Raw genomic sequence first — 17,773 nt, 5'->3', positions numbered from 1 at the left:
ACTGTTTCTCAATTAAAATATCAAAGTAATTAATGGGCTATAACATGTAAACGATTATATTCTACACAAAAAATGTACAATATACTATTTTATTTGTAAGTGACACGTGATTAAAACTTAATAAAAAAACGAAATCAAGAAGTTTGAATATCACAACAAACTTATTAGCTATGGATAGTAAAGCCTTTACAATCATTTATTATGAGAAATATTTTTGATATCCACAAGACAACCGCTAATATGAAAATATTGTTATCCAGTAATGTCACCTGGAAGAAAAAGGTGTGACATGTTTGTCATTCATATATCATTTTTTTGCTAACCTAAAATGTTTTATCAAATGACTTGAATTTGCTGTTTTTTTAGTTATTTTTTACGGTAATTTTACAAATTCGTTACGCTAAATCTCGTTTGTATCGTGACACCTATCGCTTAACATTTTGATTTTTTATCGGGCGACAATATTTTAATGATGAATTTACGTTAGTCGTAATAAAATGGAAAACGACCCGAATAGCACAGTAAGTACTAGAGTAGGGAATGTTACCTAAAACCAACTGTTCGATTTAAGCATAATTTGCAAGATTTCTGAATTATCACTTGAAACTGGTGTGAGGTGCGACAACACAATTTTTATGTCCTTACCAATTAACCAAATACCTAATCCAATAAATGTAGTTTTGGAAATTGTTTATTTCATTTATACTTATAATGTAATTGTACAACTTATCTCATTCTGCTCATCGGAACGTAGCATTGATAATTAGCATATAACTGTTTCGTTAGAAAAATATTTGTGAGAGAACGTGGTACCTAGATGGGATACCCCAAATACAAATCGCTGCTTTATGCAAAAGTGTAATATTTTTCATTGTATTGTGTTTTTTGGCAATATTGGTAAATGTTAAGACGGCGGGTCGCGAGACTGGGCGATGTATGTCGGTGGCTGCGATGCAGGCGCTACACCGGTTGCGCGAGTGTCGGCTGCTGTGTGACGCGATAGTGCGTGCGGATGACGGTGCCGCTTTTCCAGTTCACCGCGCCATACTCTCGGCCTGCAGTCCATACTTTTTGTTAGGATTTTTCTTATTTTCCTTTAATTACTATACTGTATTACATATATTTATTTATTTTTGCCACAAAATTTCTTAAGTAACGATTTATTAATGCTCATTTATATATTGATCTAAAATCAGTAGATATTAAAAGTGATTTTAATACTTGAGAGCATTAAATTACCTCTCATAATTATTTACTTTACCAATAAAAAGACAAAATCGTTATTTTTAAATAATATAAATTCCAACAGGGCACTTTTTACAACAACACTACACTCGCGCGAGCAAAGCGATGTGCTTATATCGGGCGTGGGTTCAGAAATTCTTCTTCTTTTAATCGAATACGCTTACCTTCGACGTATTGAAGTTACTGACATCAACGTATACGAGCTCCTAATGACAGCAGATTATCTCGCCTTCCTTGGAGTACTTCAGCTTTGTTGTGATCATCTCAGAGGCTCGCTTAACCCTAAAAACTGCCTGGGTATCATGATGTTTGCCAGGTTTGATAATTTTATAGATTTTATTTAATGTACGTTGTATAATGCTTTATAGGCTTTGTATTTTACATTAAATTTGCTTGCTCCTTGCTCAGCTTTTATATCATTTTTAATTATTAAATCAGATGATTCAACCGAGCATATAAAACCATGTAATGACCAAACCATGAGCATGTAAAGCCGAGATGGCCCAGTTGTTAGAGTACGTGGATCTGAACCGTTGGTTGCGGGTTCAAACTCAGGCAAGCACTAAGTTTTCACGTGCTTATTTTGTGTTGACTCATATCACGCCTGGTGGCGAAGGACAAGATCATGAGTAAAACTACATATGTCGAATGAAAACCTGCTACATGTAAATTCACTACTCTGCATTGGATAAACGTGGTGAAATAAGTTTCAAATCTTCTCTTCAAGAGGATAAGAGGCATTATGCAGTTGGACATTTACATTACTTACTTTGTGTTACGAAAGTATTATTACAATTAAATATATCTAGTATATATTATGTATTGTAAAATGTTTTTATATCAGTTTTTGGAAATAATGATTTGATTTCAGACGGGTATTTTGCTATAAATTAGAAGCCGATTCTCGCAGATATTTGTTACGTTACTTTGTGACTGTAGCTACCCAGAGCGATGAGTTCCTTCATTTACCAATTGATGAACTAAACAGTATCATATTAGAAGATGAATTGAATGTTAAGAGCGAGGAGGTCGTATGGGAAGCTGTTTTACGTTGGGTCAACTATAATCGTGATATACGTTGGCATCACACCGTTAAGCTTATGGGCAGCATAAGACTTGGTTTATTGGATACACAAGTAAGAAGTTATTTTTTAAAATATTTCGAACTCTTTTATATGTAACTAATAAAATAAAAGTCGAGATGGCCCAGTGGTAAGAACGCGTGAATCTTAACCGATGAACGTGGGTTCAAACCCGGGCAAGCACCTTTGAATTTACATGTGCTTAATTTCTGTTTATAATTCATCTCGTGCTTTTCGGTGAAGGAAAACATCGTGAGGAAACCTGCATGTGTCTAATTTCATCGAAATTCTGCCACATGTGTATTCCACCAACCCGCACTGGAGCAGCGTGGTGGAATAAGCTCCAAACCTTCTCCTCAAAAAGGGAGAGGAGGCCTTAGCCCAGTAGTGGGACATTTACAGGCTGTTACTGTAATGGAAATTATTTATTTCAGTTCTTTTTAGAAAATGTCAAGGATCATCCATATGTAACAGGAAACGAAAGCTCGCGCCCCATCATTATTGAAACTCTTAAGTTCCTTTACGACTTAGAAATGATTGCTCAGCGCGACGGTGAAGTGGCTACACCAGAAATTGCGCGACCACGAGTTCCACATGAGGTTAAAATAATATTTAATCATTATTTTTGGAAAATATAAAATGTTTCTATTAGCTGCCGAAACGCTTAACACCTAATAAATATATTTGAATAAATAAATGGCGGAATATTGTCCTATTGCTTTTCCCTATTGTCAGAAAATGGAAGGATTTTTAGATTTCATTCGAAAAGTGTTGAGCAAGCACCTATGAAAGAGTTGTACAAGCTAAGACAAAGACTTCATACAGGTTTTAAGCCTTATTTAAGCGCCCATCAAGTTCTTCGCATCACGAAGCATATACTTAAGTTCTTCGCGAAATACACTTCACGAAACTACTTGAGTTTTTGTTTCGTGCTAACTTTGGGTTATTTTACTTTTACCTTTCCTATAGTGTAAGATAACTATTTTTTTATTCGTTATATTAAATTAAATTAATACTAATACACCATTGTCAGGTATTGTTTGCAATTGGTGGATGGAGTGGTGGGTCGCCGACGGCTTTCATTGAGACCTATGATACACGAGCAGACCGGTGGATTAAGGTGAAGATAATCTTGTAGATTGAACTTTTCTTCTAGTAGCCAGCTTATATTCTCTACTAGTCTACAGATCCCAAGGGCCTTCTAACCTCGTGTCCTAAGGTTATTGATGGCGTGGTGGTTGTGGCGGATTATCTTACATCTGACTAAGGCACATATGAATGTGGTCCCAATTACATCACTCGATGTAATACATAGAAAGCACATGTATGTGCCGAATTTAGGTCAGAAGAACTCAATTATAAATTAATCTACAATAAAATAAAACAATCGTCCATCTTTAAATTATTCTTTACTATAATACATTTATAGCAAATTTAGGGTTGATCGTCTTTAATTAAATAGCTATGCACTATTTGATAGAGCGACCTTTCATTCAATAAAATTACTCATATTGACAAAAATATTAAATCATTTTCTTTTCTTTAAAGCAGAAGTGACAATCTCTTTTGTAGGCGGGGCTTTTGTTACCTAATTTTTAATCAAATCAGTGCTATTTTATTAAGGTCACGTTTACGTTACATCGACTTAATTAATACCACTATATTTTTGCATGGCTTGTAATCAATGAATAATGTGTAAATATATATGTGTAATACATTCTTTACTAAAATTTTAATATTTAAAACGGAAATTATTGAAATACTTTATTTAATTATTTATCTATTGTATTTCTTTTATTAAGTCAGGTTAAGAAGACAGTTTTGTTTAAGTACGTATTGTACTACTCTAGTGGAAAGTTGGATCTCATGTCACTTATATATTTTAAGGTAGAAGAAGTAGACCCAGCTGGTCCTCGTGCTTACCACGGCACTGCTGTTTTGGGTTACTGTATCTACGTCATAGGCGGATTCGACGGAATGGATTATTTCAATTCTTGTCGTTGCTTTGACGCTGTTACCAAAATCTGGCGAGAGGTTAAAAACAAAATTAAATTATTTATTTATTTAGAAAATCTTTAAAAGTAAAATAGCGTTACAAAAGGAGAATTTTTTTTCTGAAGCCATATTCTACCAGCAGACCTTTAGGCTAATCAGAAAGATATGAACGAGATTGATTATACATAAATTTAAAAAGAACGTTATATTTAAAATTTCTTTCTGAAATAAATACATTAACTTCAGCTGATAAGGTTCCACATTTTTTATTTGTTTTCTATAATTTAAAGTTAATTTTATTTTTAGGTAGCACCTATGAATGCGCGTCGTTGTTACGTGTCCGTGGCAGTGCTGGGTGAAACAATATATGCAATGGGTGGTTATGACGGTCACCATCGTCAGAATACAGCAGAACGGTTCAATCACAGGACCAACCAATGGTCATTGGTAGCGCCTATGAATGCTCAAAGATCAGATGCGAGTGCAGCGGCTTTAGATAGTGAGAGTAACAAAGTCAACGATTTAGTTTTGAAAATATTAAATATATTCATTTGACTATAGAAATTATATTAGCGATTATTGCACTGAGATGGCCCAGTGGTTAGAATGCGTGAATATAATCGAAGAGTGCGGGTTCAAACCCAAGCAAGTGCTACTGAAATTCATATGTTTAATTTGTGCTTTTATTTCATCTCGTATTCGGTACTGAAGAATATATATACATTAATATATTATATACATTAATATATTACAATTTTACTATATCTTCTGCTTATTATTGTTATCAATAGGGTTACTTTTGAAACATGGTGATTATTTATGAAATCTTTAAATCACATTATTATGCGCAAGTTATTTGCAAAAAAAAGGTTATATCTTCATATGTAAATAAAAATTAATTGCCGCGTGTATAAACATAATGGTAAGGCCTTGTGCAAGCCCGTCTGGGTAAGTACCACCCACTTATCATATATTCTACCACCTAAAAAGCTACTTAGTGTGCGTATGAGTGGTGGTGACCGATTACCATCGCACTTCTCTTTTTCATTTGTAAGTCATCCGTGCGAAGGCGGGGCTGGTCAAATGTTGACCTTTAAATGTTTTTTTGTATCTTCGAATACAAAAAAACATTTAAATCTCCGCCTTTTAAACACGACAAATATTACAGATAAAATTTATATAACGGGGGGATTTAATGGCCAAGAGTGCATGAACAGTGTGGAAGTATATGATCCTGAAACAAATCAATGGACGAATCTAGCAACTATGCGCTCGCGCCGCTCTGGCGTCTCCTGTATAGCTTACCACAATAAGGTATCTAAGCACAATAAAAAAACCATTATCATTAAAGTATCACAATATAACTTACCTTACTTCTTTGTGGTTGGTAAGTTATATTGGTTTAAAACTATGTTTAGTATGTTACTTAGTCAGTTAGAAACAGTGAATCTTAGACTAATTAGTAAGTAGTTGAGAGTGAGACTGACAAAAGTATAACATACATCAAAACTTGGGTTTTAGTTTTCTATAAATTTTAAACTGCTTTACTGTTGTAAATATTTTAACTAAAATAAATTAACTTAAATAAATTTTAATCCTAAACTATTTTATCATCTAAATAATCTTGTACAGAAAAATCAATATTGTCTTATTTATTAAACTAAAATTAACTGATCTACGGGATTTTATTATAGTAGTGGTATACGTGTAACAGATTTACGTGATAGGCGGTTTCAATGGCATCTCGAGAATGTGCAGCGGCGAGGTGTACGACCCTAACACGAACACATGGTCGCCAGTTCCTGATATGTACAACCCACGAAGCAACTTTGCCATCGAGGTCATTGATGACATGATTTTCGCTATTGGCGGTTTCAATGGAGTCACCACCATCTACCACGTCGAGTGCTACGATGAAAGAACTAATGAATGGTGAGACTCCTAAGGAACCAAATGTCAAAGTTATCAAAAACGTACATCTTTACGTTTACTTTTGGTTAAAAAAAATAATTAATTAGTATAATGGGCCAGGTTTTTTACAATCATCAACTTGCTTCTTTTCATAATTATATCTAGTGGCTTTTTTCGATTTATGTTATATTAAAAATTGGTAGGTACGAAGCAACTGATATGAATATCTACCGGTCCGCATTATCAGCATGTGTGATTATGGGACTTCCAAATGTTTATGATTACATCCACAAACATCGCGAGCGTCTCATGGAGGAGAAACGCCAGAAGATCTTGCTGTCAGAGACTGCTCGACACGGCCAGCATCGCACCGCATTACCTGATGTTAGGAAGGATTTTATTTTTATTGAATAGCTAAGTTGATATAATCAATATAACATATCCTTGTTTAAGTAAATAAAAAAATATTTAAAAAAACTATTAAAAGTTTGAAACGAAATGAAAAATATTCTCGTCAGAAATTCTTGTTTATTCACTATGGATATATTGATGTTTAGAGGATAGTCGTTGTCTCATACCACTTTGGCTTAAGAATTGCTTAACAACACATTTTAGGGCAGGCGAGCATTCTACCACTGAACCACCGATGCAAATGAAAGTCGAGATGGTCCAGTGGTAAGAACGTGTGAATCTTAACCGATAAACGTGGGTTCAAACCCGGGCAAGCACCTCTGAATTTTCATGTGCTTAATTTCTGTTTATAATTCATCTCGTGCTTTTCGGTGAAGGAAAACATCGTAAGGAAACCTGCATGTGTCTAATTTAATCGAAATTCTGCCACATGTGTATTCCACCAACCCGCATTGGAGCAGCGTGGTGGAATAAGCTCTAAAACCTTCTCCTCAAAAAGGGAGAGGAGGCCTTGGCCCAGCCAGTGAGACATTTACAGGCTGTTACTGTTACTGTACTGTTGTACATTTTAGAGTATTATTTCTTAATGGGAATAAACTGAGAGATTATATTTTTCTTTTGAGGAAAATAACCCTATTCTAAATCACGATATAGGTTCATCTGGACGATGAATGATTACTTGTAAAAATGTGGCACAAATTTATCGTACGTATTTTTCGTTACGACTACTACAAAAAAAACTTGTACCTACTGTACTTGTACTTGTACCTACTCTTATGCATAAAGGGGGCGTTTTCCAACTATGAAGCAAATACTTCTAATTGAGACTGTAACTTCTACTCGTTATTACTCATTCAGACATAAAAAATATATTATTATAGCAAGATGTGTAATTTGTCCGCATCATATTTGTTTTTACAAAATATTAAACAAAGGCGTAGCGATAAATTTGCTCCAAAGGTCGAACAAAACATAACAAATTGTTCGTCGTGATCTTTTATCTTGCTACTACTTTCTGCTCGTGGAATTCATTAAAATAATAGTAATAAGAGGATAAACAAACTAAATATTTACAGATGAAAACCAACATTTTACTGATAATAATTGCTATTCAAAGTCAGTTATTAAAACCTGCGTAGTATAATATATTGTAAAAACAATGTATCATATTAGATAGATGGAGATTAAATAAGATATTTTATTTGAAAGGTTCATTTGATCGAAGACAATGATGATATGCTGGAGCAGCTTGGTCTGATGGAAAACCAAGCTAACAACGTCCCTGTTCCACCACCGCCGCCACCACCTCAGCCCATGGAGCAGGATAGGCATTAATACGCCATTAAATATTACCCGTAAATTGGAATTCTGAATTATTTTAAATATGCTATATTTAACATAATAGGAGTTCAATTCCGTGTATTCGAATATAAATTAAGCGTCTGTACGTAATCATTGAAAATGATATTTAATAATGCTTGTTTTTATAATTAATGCTAAATAATTATATTTTTCAACAGGTCACACCAAGCGTATCGATATAACAAATACCTATATAGTTAGACGTTGGAATGAAGCTATTTAGAAATCAATAAGTCAAATTTATGTGGAATTAATACGATTTTAAAGATTATTATTTACAAAATATTTACACATATTTAGCACTTTTGGCATATTTTAATATGATGACTTTTCATAATGTGAATCATTTCTGTATTTTGGAGTATTTTTTTTTAAATGTTTTAAATTTTTCGGACGAGTATACGATTTTAAGTTGATAATTTCTTGTTTTATTTAATGTTATTTGACATATACGAACATCTTTTTACCTATCTCTTATTTTGTCTTACTTACTCTAACTATATTTGTCAAAAATAAACCAAATACACATTAAATGACTTGATTTGCTAATTTCACTCCTAATTAATCTACATACTTGTAACTACTTGTGAGCAAATGTCAAGAGCATCATTACAAAGATCATTTGATATGTTAGTGTTTAATAATTAAATATTGTTATAGATAAATAATGACATAATCTTTTATAGTCAAATTTCTAATATACATTATGATATTCAATAGGTATAGTATATTTCTTAGAGCGTTAGGTACTGCTTAGCTTTTCAACATATATTGTCATTGTAGTTGTATTATTAGCATATATCGGTATTTAGTCTTGTTTATCTTTATATCACTATATACGTATTCATTACTAGAGTTGTCAGACATAGACTACTCATAATCTAGTACTGACTGTATGCCGGATGGCTTGCAGTCAGTACTAAACTAATCAAAGATTAAGATGAAACTATAGATAATTTACTACTTTTTACTGGTTTGACATTTACCTAACAGTAATTTTGCTACCGGTATTAAAAAATACTTTAATATTGAGTAAATGCGTTTAAATAGATAATTGTTAATTACAATAATAGTGAAACCTTTTCGGAAATGTATTAAGTAATGTAAATACTTAACTTTTTGTTGTTTACGTTATTATATGATTAATGGCCTTACTTATAAACTTTGCCAAAAAGTACTTTAAAGTTTATGAAACATAAGTAACAAAAAACGAGCCTAAACAATTACCACACACAGTGTTATAACATTTATTTAATTTAGAGATTAATAGTTTTTTTCAACATTAATTATTAAATATATTATTCTACAATCACTGGTAAATTATGTCTGTGCCATTTAAAAATTACGCAACTAATTGACTTACTATTACACTAAGGTACACTCACTACAATATATACACTGACTTTTAGCAATGGAATCAGAAGCGTTACCATATACTTTCTGGTTTTTTTTAAATCACATTTTCCAAGACTGTAAAAAAATGCATGTTTTAAATATCATATTGATACTCTGTGCTGTCGCACCTTACAGCTTCGCTTCGCGTAGCCGCTTGAACTAGAGATTTTGCCGAAGAGTCACCAGACAAAATTCTTTGCCATGCGCGTTCCGTCCACGCTACGGCTGTAAAGCAAGCTCCATTGCTTATAAAGGCACGTATTGTAACAGTGCCGAGCCCACGCCCCATGCAACGCCAACCATCTGCTCGCACCGATTTTACAAAACAATCCCATGCTCCTGTATATCTTCCTACTGTGTCACCTTGAATTCTGGATTTGACAACGTCTACAGGGTATAAAATTACCCACGATAATACTCCTGCGATTCCTCCGGCTGTAAAAACTTTCATTGCTGATTGGTGTCCACGAGTCATGGCTTCGTACGATGTGAAGTAAATTGCAAATGATAGGCTATCACGAACTATCGTTATTGATAAGCCTCGAAAAAGTGCTCTATATCCTCCAGTTCGCAAAATATGGCGCGCGCCAGCCCATGCTCCTGCTGGCATTCCTTGTCCAGGTGTAACTAGCTGTTGTCGTGTTTTGACAAGTTCAACTGGCGCGCATGCGAAACTTTGTAACGTTCCTGCTGCTCCACCAGCTATTGCGTGTGACAGGAGAGAGTCTGGATTTGGCAACATTCGTTTCGTATTGCCATATGCTCCGAAAACTATAGCATTTATTCCTGCTATACCTCCTAAAGGTGCACCCACTCCACGGTAAGCATTTGATAGTGTTCCTCCTTTAAATAGAACTTTAGCACACTCTAGTGGGCTACCTCTACCTGATTGAACGTGGATCTTTAATGTGTCTAATGGATGACCAGCTATTATGCCAGCACAACCTGAAATAATGTAAATAAATGATAATGTTCTGACTAAACCAAACATATATTGTAACAATTTTTTTAATAACGGATCTGTATATTAAAAGTTAAAATAGCTGATTATAAAATAGTTAATTACCTCCAATGCATCCAGCTATGAAGTCCAGAGCCATTTCAAGTTATCAAAGGTAAAAAGTAATTATCCTAAATGAATGAAATCTGCAACAAAATAATTTAATTTAGTACGAATAAATATTGGATTACTTTTTAAAAAAAATACGTGAATTATTTTTTTCAATAGGTTATCATAAAAAGGTACCCACTGGTATCATATCGCTGTACCGATGTCGAAACAAAAGCTTGGCGTATGGCAAACTTACAGTATTATTCGCTATCAATAGCTGTATTATTATTTATAAACTCTTGTTGGGAAGATGGCGAAAACGACCCCTGATAAGAATAAAGTAAGAATGCTTACCTTGTATTTGTTGTTCAAATCAAATAATCGTAGTGTGAATTTACGTTGTCTCCACTAGATGTTATACCAATAAACATATTGTTGGAAGTATGTGTTAAATGCTAAGATTCAGCTTCTTAGATGGGAAGCGCGATTATCCAGAGCAGTCCACCGGCCGGTCACCGTCCGTCTCGCAATCGCCTGCGCCCGCCCGCTCGAGACCCTTCCACTCGTTATCGCTGCAGGTCATGTTTATCTCTAGGGGCTCAATACTACTTTAAATACCTACTATATTTAATAAATTAAATGGTATTTTATTTAAAATATGTATTTTCTTTTCAAAATTAATATGTATTAATTGTGCTATCCCAGGTATACCTACATAAACGTATACGGCTTATATATATACTTTATGGTAACTATGTTTGTATTTTTTTTATAGATTACGAAGGCGGACGAGCATATGGGCCACCTGTTGGTAAGTGGTTACCAACGTCCATAGACATGCATGCCAATGCCACCAACCTTGGGAACCAAGATTTTATGTCCCTTGTGTCTGTAATTACACTGGCTTACTCACCCTTCAAACCGGAACACAACAGTACCAAATACTTCTGTTTTGCGGTAGAATATCTGATGAGTGGGTATCTCCACCAGTTCTATTGTCTCATTCCCAGCTCTTGCTCTCATTTGTTTGACTTGTTATCCCAAAAGATGAAGAAGTTCTCATGGAATACATGATAAACGACAATTCAAGTTCAAACGAATAGTCACAAATACGAATCGCAAAATTGTGTAATTGAAAACTACGTAATAAATACGTCATATTATTGTTATTATTAGGCTATATATATTATTAGGCTGACAATTGGAAAAATCTATATATAATGCCCTATATTGTAACTTTTGATATGGTTCATAATTGATTCAATACGAAAGACAAAGGTTATTAAATTAGAATTATATAATTGAAATGCATACATATCACGCTTATAGTTTTATCATCACTAATACCGTATGTGTGTATTTTTGTTAAAGAGTTTATGTTTTGTTATACAAAAATTTAACATTCAAATGTTGTTATCTACCCAATGAACTATTTATAGACCTAGTTTTTATTTTGTAACATTTATTTTTTTTATCTTATAGATAGGCCAATGAGCCGTCTGATGGTAAGTGGTCACCACCGCCCTTAGATATCGGCGATGTAAGAAACTAAGAAAGATTGAACTTTCTTGATCTCCACAATCTTTATCGCATAATTGAAAAGAAAAACACTGCAATAGTGCTATGCCTATGTACTTATATAAATTGTTAAATTAATTGTTTGAAAAAAAAACAGCCAAAATATATTTTATTCTAGTAGACTTTTATAAGCGCTTTTGAATTGTTAAAATAACAATTGCAGTAATATATGAAATGTAAAGCTGTCACTGGTTTGAAATGTATATTCTACTGTGAAGAACGGACAAGAAATTATCTTTACCAACATTTAAAATATAAGTTATGTTAATCCAATATAATAAAATTTGCATAAAATACATCTTACGTTGCTTCAAAGTCAACAGATTCTAACTTCCCGTCTTTTATCTATACTAAATTTATAAAGTTTGTTTGGTTGATCTCGCTAATCTCAGGAACTACTGGGTCGAATTAAAATTTATTGGAAGAGGCTTTATAAAATCACTCTACGACCAATAAGAGCGGAGCATCAATGAAAAATGTTGCAAAAGCGTTTATTCATTTTGAGAGTTTCAGTTGCGTGCGCTGCGTAAACGGTTGAATTTACGCAACAATAACGTATGGCGGAATTGAATCTCTTAAAAAATTCTAAAAAAAGTCCTCGATAGCATATGTCTTTTAAGGTTGACTTACTATAAGGTTTTTTATCTTATCAAAATTGTTCTAAAATAAAGCATTATTTGAGGAGTCGTTTTTATAAACATGGTATTAATTCATATCGTATTTATTTATATGTTATTTATCTCAAGTATTTAATTTTTAATAAAATTGTCCTTACATAATTTGATTTCAATGAAAATATTAGGAGATATCACAGTTAAGGGCGTGGTAGCAAAGCCGGTCAAGCCGGTCGCATTGCGAGGTAGCATACCGCTCGGCCCAGACGCGTCGTCGGCTCTCTAAGAAACGGTTGTGTTCCGCGAACTGAATTTTTTATATTATTGCAATATCTCAACGTATATTTTTTTAAATACATGTTTTAAATTTTTTTATTCCTATAGGTTTTTTCAATAATTTCTAAACTAAGTTAGTAGGTAGATACTAAGCATTCAACATATAAGGTAAGTGCATAATTAGATGTTGTAGTAGTTTTCTGTTGAGTTTCATTTGGTCAATTATTAACTAAATACTAGAATATACCTAGTATTAAGATTTCTATGGTGTTTGATTGTTTTTCTCTTATTTTAGTAGACATAATATTATTATCACCTAGATGTTTATTTAATTAATTATTTAGTTGGGGTAGTTACTAGGTAACTAGGTAATTTAAACGTAATTAAAAACTTAAAATATAGTTTTATATATTTTTTACTAAATATATGGTTAGCTTACAATTCTATATACTAATATTATTAGGTCCTTACATATGAAATTAGCGTTTTGTCATAGTGACCACTGATCTGAAATATCTCCTCTTTGGTTAAGAATTTCAAATTCAAATTTATAAATTAATATAGCTGGTACATTTGAGTTTTGAAAACAGTCATTTATTTGTTTTTTCTTCATTATTTTTTTCTTTGGCGTCGCTTATTACCTCACAATGGAAAACATGAAATATCGGTATATTTACGAGTACGAGTTCTATCGTGGCACCAGTACTGCAGAAACAGCTCGAAGGATTATAGAATAGGCATGATCACTGGTTTTGAAATAATCTTCTATAATGTAGGTCTTGTCTACTATTACTGAAAATAATTTTATTTTATTAAAAATCTTATTAATTTATTAAAAATCTTATTAATCACAATGTGATTAATAAGATTACACAGATATCTATTATCAGCAACTGCAAACCAAGAACTAACTGCTAAAAAACCTAGATTGGTCAATCGCTCTAGGCCACTGCTCCTTCACGACAACGCAAGACCACACACTGCACAACAAACAACCACTAAGTTATATGAGCTACAATTGGAATGTCTGCGACATCCACCATACTCCCCGGACCTTGCTCCAACAGATTACCATTTTTTCCGGAATTTGGACAACTTCTTACAAGGAAAATATACAACTCCGATGCGGCAATCCAACCCCCTTCAAAAAGTTTATTGATTCTTGCCCCCATGGTTTTTTTAGTAAAGGGATCAATGAACTACCTATGAGATGGCAAAAGTGCATAGATAACAACGGTGCATACTTTGATTAATTAAATATATTTTACAAAAAAAAATTGACTTTATATTCCTAATATAAAGAGGAAAAAAAAGGATTTTTTTGTATGTTTGTATATAATGGATAATTTAAAAAACTTTTAAGCCGATTTTAAAATTCTTTCTACAGAAAGTATCAGCGAGTAACATAGGCTCTTTAAATTATTCGAATCGGACCTTTCGTTAAAAGTATATAATATAACTATGGTGAATGGTATAATAACACGAAAAGTAAGAAAAATGCCTCGGTGTGAGCGAACCACGGATATTGGGAGCTAACATTAGTACGCTTTAGTCTATTATTTACACCTTTTATTATTTGTAAACTAAAAGTAGTTGAATAGTATGTTTTTATTATTTAAAACTTTAAGCAGCTATATAAAAAATGAGCGGCCGCGGTGCCCTTTCGAACTTTGAACATAAAACTATTAAAATCTTAGGAGTTACGGCAAAATTAAAATTCTCGTGCAAGAAAAAATAATATGATGGTGGCCAACGATGCGATGGCGAAGTAAGTGGCACAAAAATTTCGTATGTTCTATTCGTATGTACCATGTTTATCACATATTCTACCGTCAAACAGCAATAATTAGTATTGTTGTACCGGTTTGAAGGACGAATGAGCCAGTGTAACTACAGGCACAAGAGACAATTTAGTTCCCAAGATTGGTGGTGCATTTTCGAGGTAAGTAATGGTTTATGTTTATATAGTGCCAATGTGTGTGTGTTAGTATAGTGGTGACCATTTACCAATATTAAAAAGAAAACAAATAACAGGCCACCTTTTTCAAAAGGTCTGTCTCATAATGTGGGACGAATGTACGATGAGCCATCACTCACATAGTTATAGAAGCCGTAGACGGAACCTAAGAAAACAATAATAAATAAACGCATGAAAAAATACGCAGGAAGGTGCTTTATGTATATTATATATTACTATATGTCCCTAGCACTTTGCAGTATGGGCGAATATCGATACGATCGATTGGCGAATTTTAATACCTTATTGATTAAAAATGCACGGGATAAAATCCTTATTTTACCCATATGAAATCGGGGCGAGCATCTAGTCACCTATATAATCTTGTGTTGAGTAATAGTTGTGACTTATATACTAATGTTTTTAAAAAAATATTTAATTTTATTGAAGCAATTTAATTATAGAAACAAGTACCTTGCCTCAGGAAGGATTTATTGACACCGGAAACTTGTCTTTTTAATTCTTGTGTGTGTCATGTTATTGTGAATATATCAACATAATGTTGTTGTATACGACACAGATGTTGCTATTTTTCCTATGGTAGAGGCGTTAAAGCTACATATTGGATCGCACTAGAATTAATTATTGCAAACATTATCTAAAGTTTTATAAACTTTCTGACTTCCACAAATTTATTATTATATATGCGAGATTATTTTGCAAGCAGATAACCTCATTGCGCTATTCATGTTGGAAGTATGTACAGGGATACTAGAAAAAGTAATAAAAAAAGATTTCTGTAATCGTATTATCTTTCCTTATATTTAGTTTTTGATTCAATGTGCTGTTGTGCTTTAAAATTAGCGTAAAATCATCATATTCATTGCATAAATATGTATATAACGATATAATATATGCCCGATGTACTGACGTTAATAATAATAATAATGACCGAGACAGAGACGTTTATGATAGTCATACAAGATCAAGTAATAGACACCCGAAACTAATTACAGAAATATATTATTCGCACATCGAATTTACGAACTGATTTATGTAGACGTTGCCAAAGTAGTTCAGAAACGATTCAACACATAACCGGTGCCTACAAGTCAATAGTCCAAACTGATTATAAGCACAGGCATGACAGCAATAGTTCACCAAAACTTAGCCCATCAATATAAATTCATAACAAATAAAGTAGCTTACTATAAATACCAACCCTGTAAAGTCCTAGAAAATAATGATTATAAAATTTACTGGGATAGAACGATAATCACCGACCAAACCATACATTATAATAAATCGGATATAACAGTGGTAGACAAAAACAACAAAATAGTTTTTATAATCGATATTGCAGTATGTAACACACACAACTTACTTAGTACACACAATGAAAAAGTAATAAAATACATAGAATTGGCTACTGAAATTAAAAAACAATGGTCAATAAACACAGTGAAAATTTTACCAATCATACTCTCCAGTACAGGCGTTATCCCAAAAATACTCAAGACTAATTTTAATATTCTCCAAATTCCAATTCCACTCCCGCACTTATACAAAAAGCAGTCACACTGAACACCACACGTCTTACTCGAAAGTTCCTCACATCACCATTGTCAATTTAATATTTAAAAAACCTATCACGCTTGGTCATGGCCCGCGTGATAGTAAGTTACCCCTGTTAAAAGGGAGATATTAAAAAATATACAAAGAAATAATAATGTCCTCCAGACCGATTTCGGCCACGACGGCCAATCTCAAGAGAGATTAGCCAACTTGTGCACTATAATATCTCTTACGCAGGAGATATTATAGTGCCCAAGTGTGTGCGCAAACACAGGTGCACTGTCTATTCCCTATCTCTCATAATCCGATGGGACGATCCGACTCAACCGGAAAGTGTTCATGCGCAGTAACGGCTTTACGTGCTTTCCGAGGCACGGCAGTGTACACACTTCCAACTTCCAGACTCCGGGCTGTTATTGAGAATTTTCTGACAGAAAAACCCAATAACTTTTTATTGGCCCGACTTGGGATTTGAACCCAAGACCTTCGGGTCTGCGGCCTTACATCAAGCCAGTAGACCAACGAGGCAGTGAAGTATTAACGCTAGTGTGAATGGAAAGAGGACAAACCCCTTTTGTTTGACGCCACGTTTATATATGATGATGAATTTAGAACCATCGGCCTCTTAACATACAATTTTTCGGATGATAGTTCATGATCATAACATTTAGAGGATATACGTATCAAAATAGCGCATCAACATATGCTGTTCATCAAAATCTCACAAGTAAGATACAGAGTTCTTACATAATAAGGAGAATGCTGATCACATATATTTGTTATTCTGTTAGTTTTAGTTTTATTACTGTTAGTTGTTTTGTTTTTAGCCGGTAAAGTATGAAGGGAATGTTGAAATAAAAAAAGAAGTAATAACTAAAAACTATCAGCTGTTTCTAGTGTGAACGCGGGTCACGGAGATCATGCGCGTCGACGCGTTACGTAGCGTACTTACCAAAGTATTTGTTAGATGTCACGAAGCGCAACCATTTGATACTTTGCTTATTATTCATATTTATTTTGTATTCCTTATTTTATTGATTGCAGGTTATTCCACCAAGTTCCTCAAATGTGGGTTGGTGGATACACATGTGGTGGACACATACGTTCATTCAACACATGCAGATTTTCATGATATTTCCTTTACATTGAGTATAAGATGAATTATAAACACAAAATAAGATATTTCGATGTTTACTGTCTGTATACTTATTTTTTCTTCCCTTAGATATAATATTCGGGAAATATAGACGTTAAGAGAACATTCTACACCGCATAAAAATTAAAGAAGCAATTTTTTTATGTTTCAAGTGTTGAGTTTTAC

The 17,773-nt window shown here is 33.4% G+C and overlaps 2 protein-coding genes across 4 annotated transcripts; one reads left to right on the top strand and one right to left on the bottom strand.

The window, feature by feature from the left end:
• The first annotated feature begins 277 nt into the window (after positions 1 to 277).
• LOC126771388 (kelch-like protein 10) lies at positions 278 to 8,397 on the top strand. Of its 3 annotated transcripts, none has more exons than XR_007669531.1 (13): positions 278 to 521; positions 910 to 1,073; positions 1,310 to 1,561; positions 2,117 to 2,381; positions 2,762 to 2,926; positions 3,361 to 3,447; positions 4,215 to 4,361; positions 4,629 to 4,821; positions 5,491 to 5,636; positions 6,037 to 6,254; positions 6,437 to 6,617; positions 7,854 to 8,088; positions 8,165 to 8,397. XR_007669531.1 is itself a non-coding variant. In XM_050491251.1 (13 exons), exons 1-12 carry the CDS (start codon positions 498 to 500, stop codon positions 7,977 to 7,979), a joined length of 1,968 nt encoding a protein of 655 aa, XP_050347208.1. In that variant the 5' UTR covers positions 278 to 497; the 3' UTR covers positions 7,980 to 7,999; positions 8,165 to 8,397. The 3 variants fall into 3 exon arrangements, 2 of the variants coding, with proteins under 2 accessions (XP_050347208.1, XP_050347209.1); XM_050491251.1 differs by having other exon boundaries at positions 7,854 to 7,999; XM_050491252.1 differs by lacking the exon at positions 8,165 to 8,397 and having other exon boundaries at positions 6,437 to 6,651; positions 7,854 to 7,968.
• Positions 8,398 to 9,224: 827 nt separating this feature from the next.
• LOC126771085 (mitochondrial basic amino acids transporter-like) lies at positions 9,225 to 11,001 on the bottom strand. The gene is made up of 3 exons (XM_050490788.1): positions 10,807 to 11,001; positions 10,468 to 10,547; positions 9,225 to 10,346 (listed from the first exon to the last, which is right to left on the bottom strand). Exons 2-3 carry the CDS (start codon positions 10,499 to 10,501, stop codon positions 9,496 to 9,498), a joined length of 885 nt encoding a protein of 294 aa, XP_050346745.1. The 5' UTR covers positions 10,502 to 10,547; positions 10,807 to 11,001; the 3' UTR covers positions 9,225 to 9,495.
• Between the last annotated feature and the right edge of the window lie 6,772 nt (positions 11,002 to 17,773).

Source organism: Nymphalis io, chromosome 10 (genome assembly GCF_905147045.1).
Source record: "Nymphalis io chromosome 10, ilAglIoxx1.1, whole genome shotgun sequence".
Lineage (NCBI taxonomy): Eukaryota > Metazoa > Arthropoda > Insecta > Lepidoptera > Nymphalidae > Nymphalis > Nymphalis io.
The sequence above is the reverse complement of the archived record's forward strand: the minus strand, read 5'-3'. Positions and strand labels throughout refer to the sequence as shown.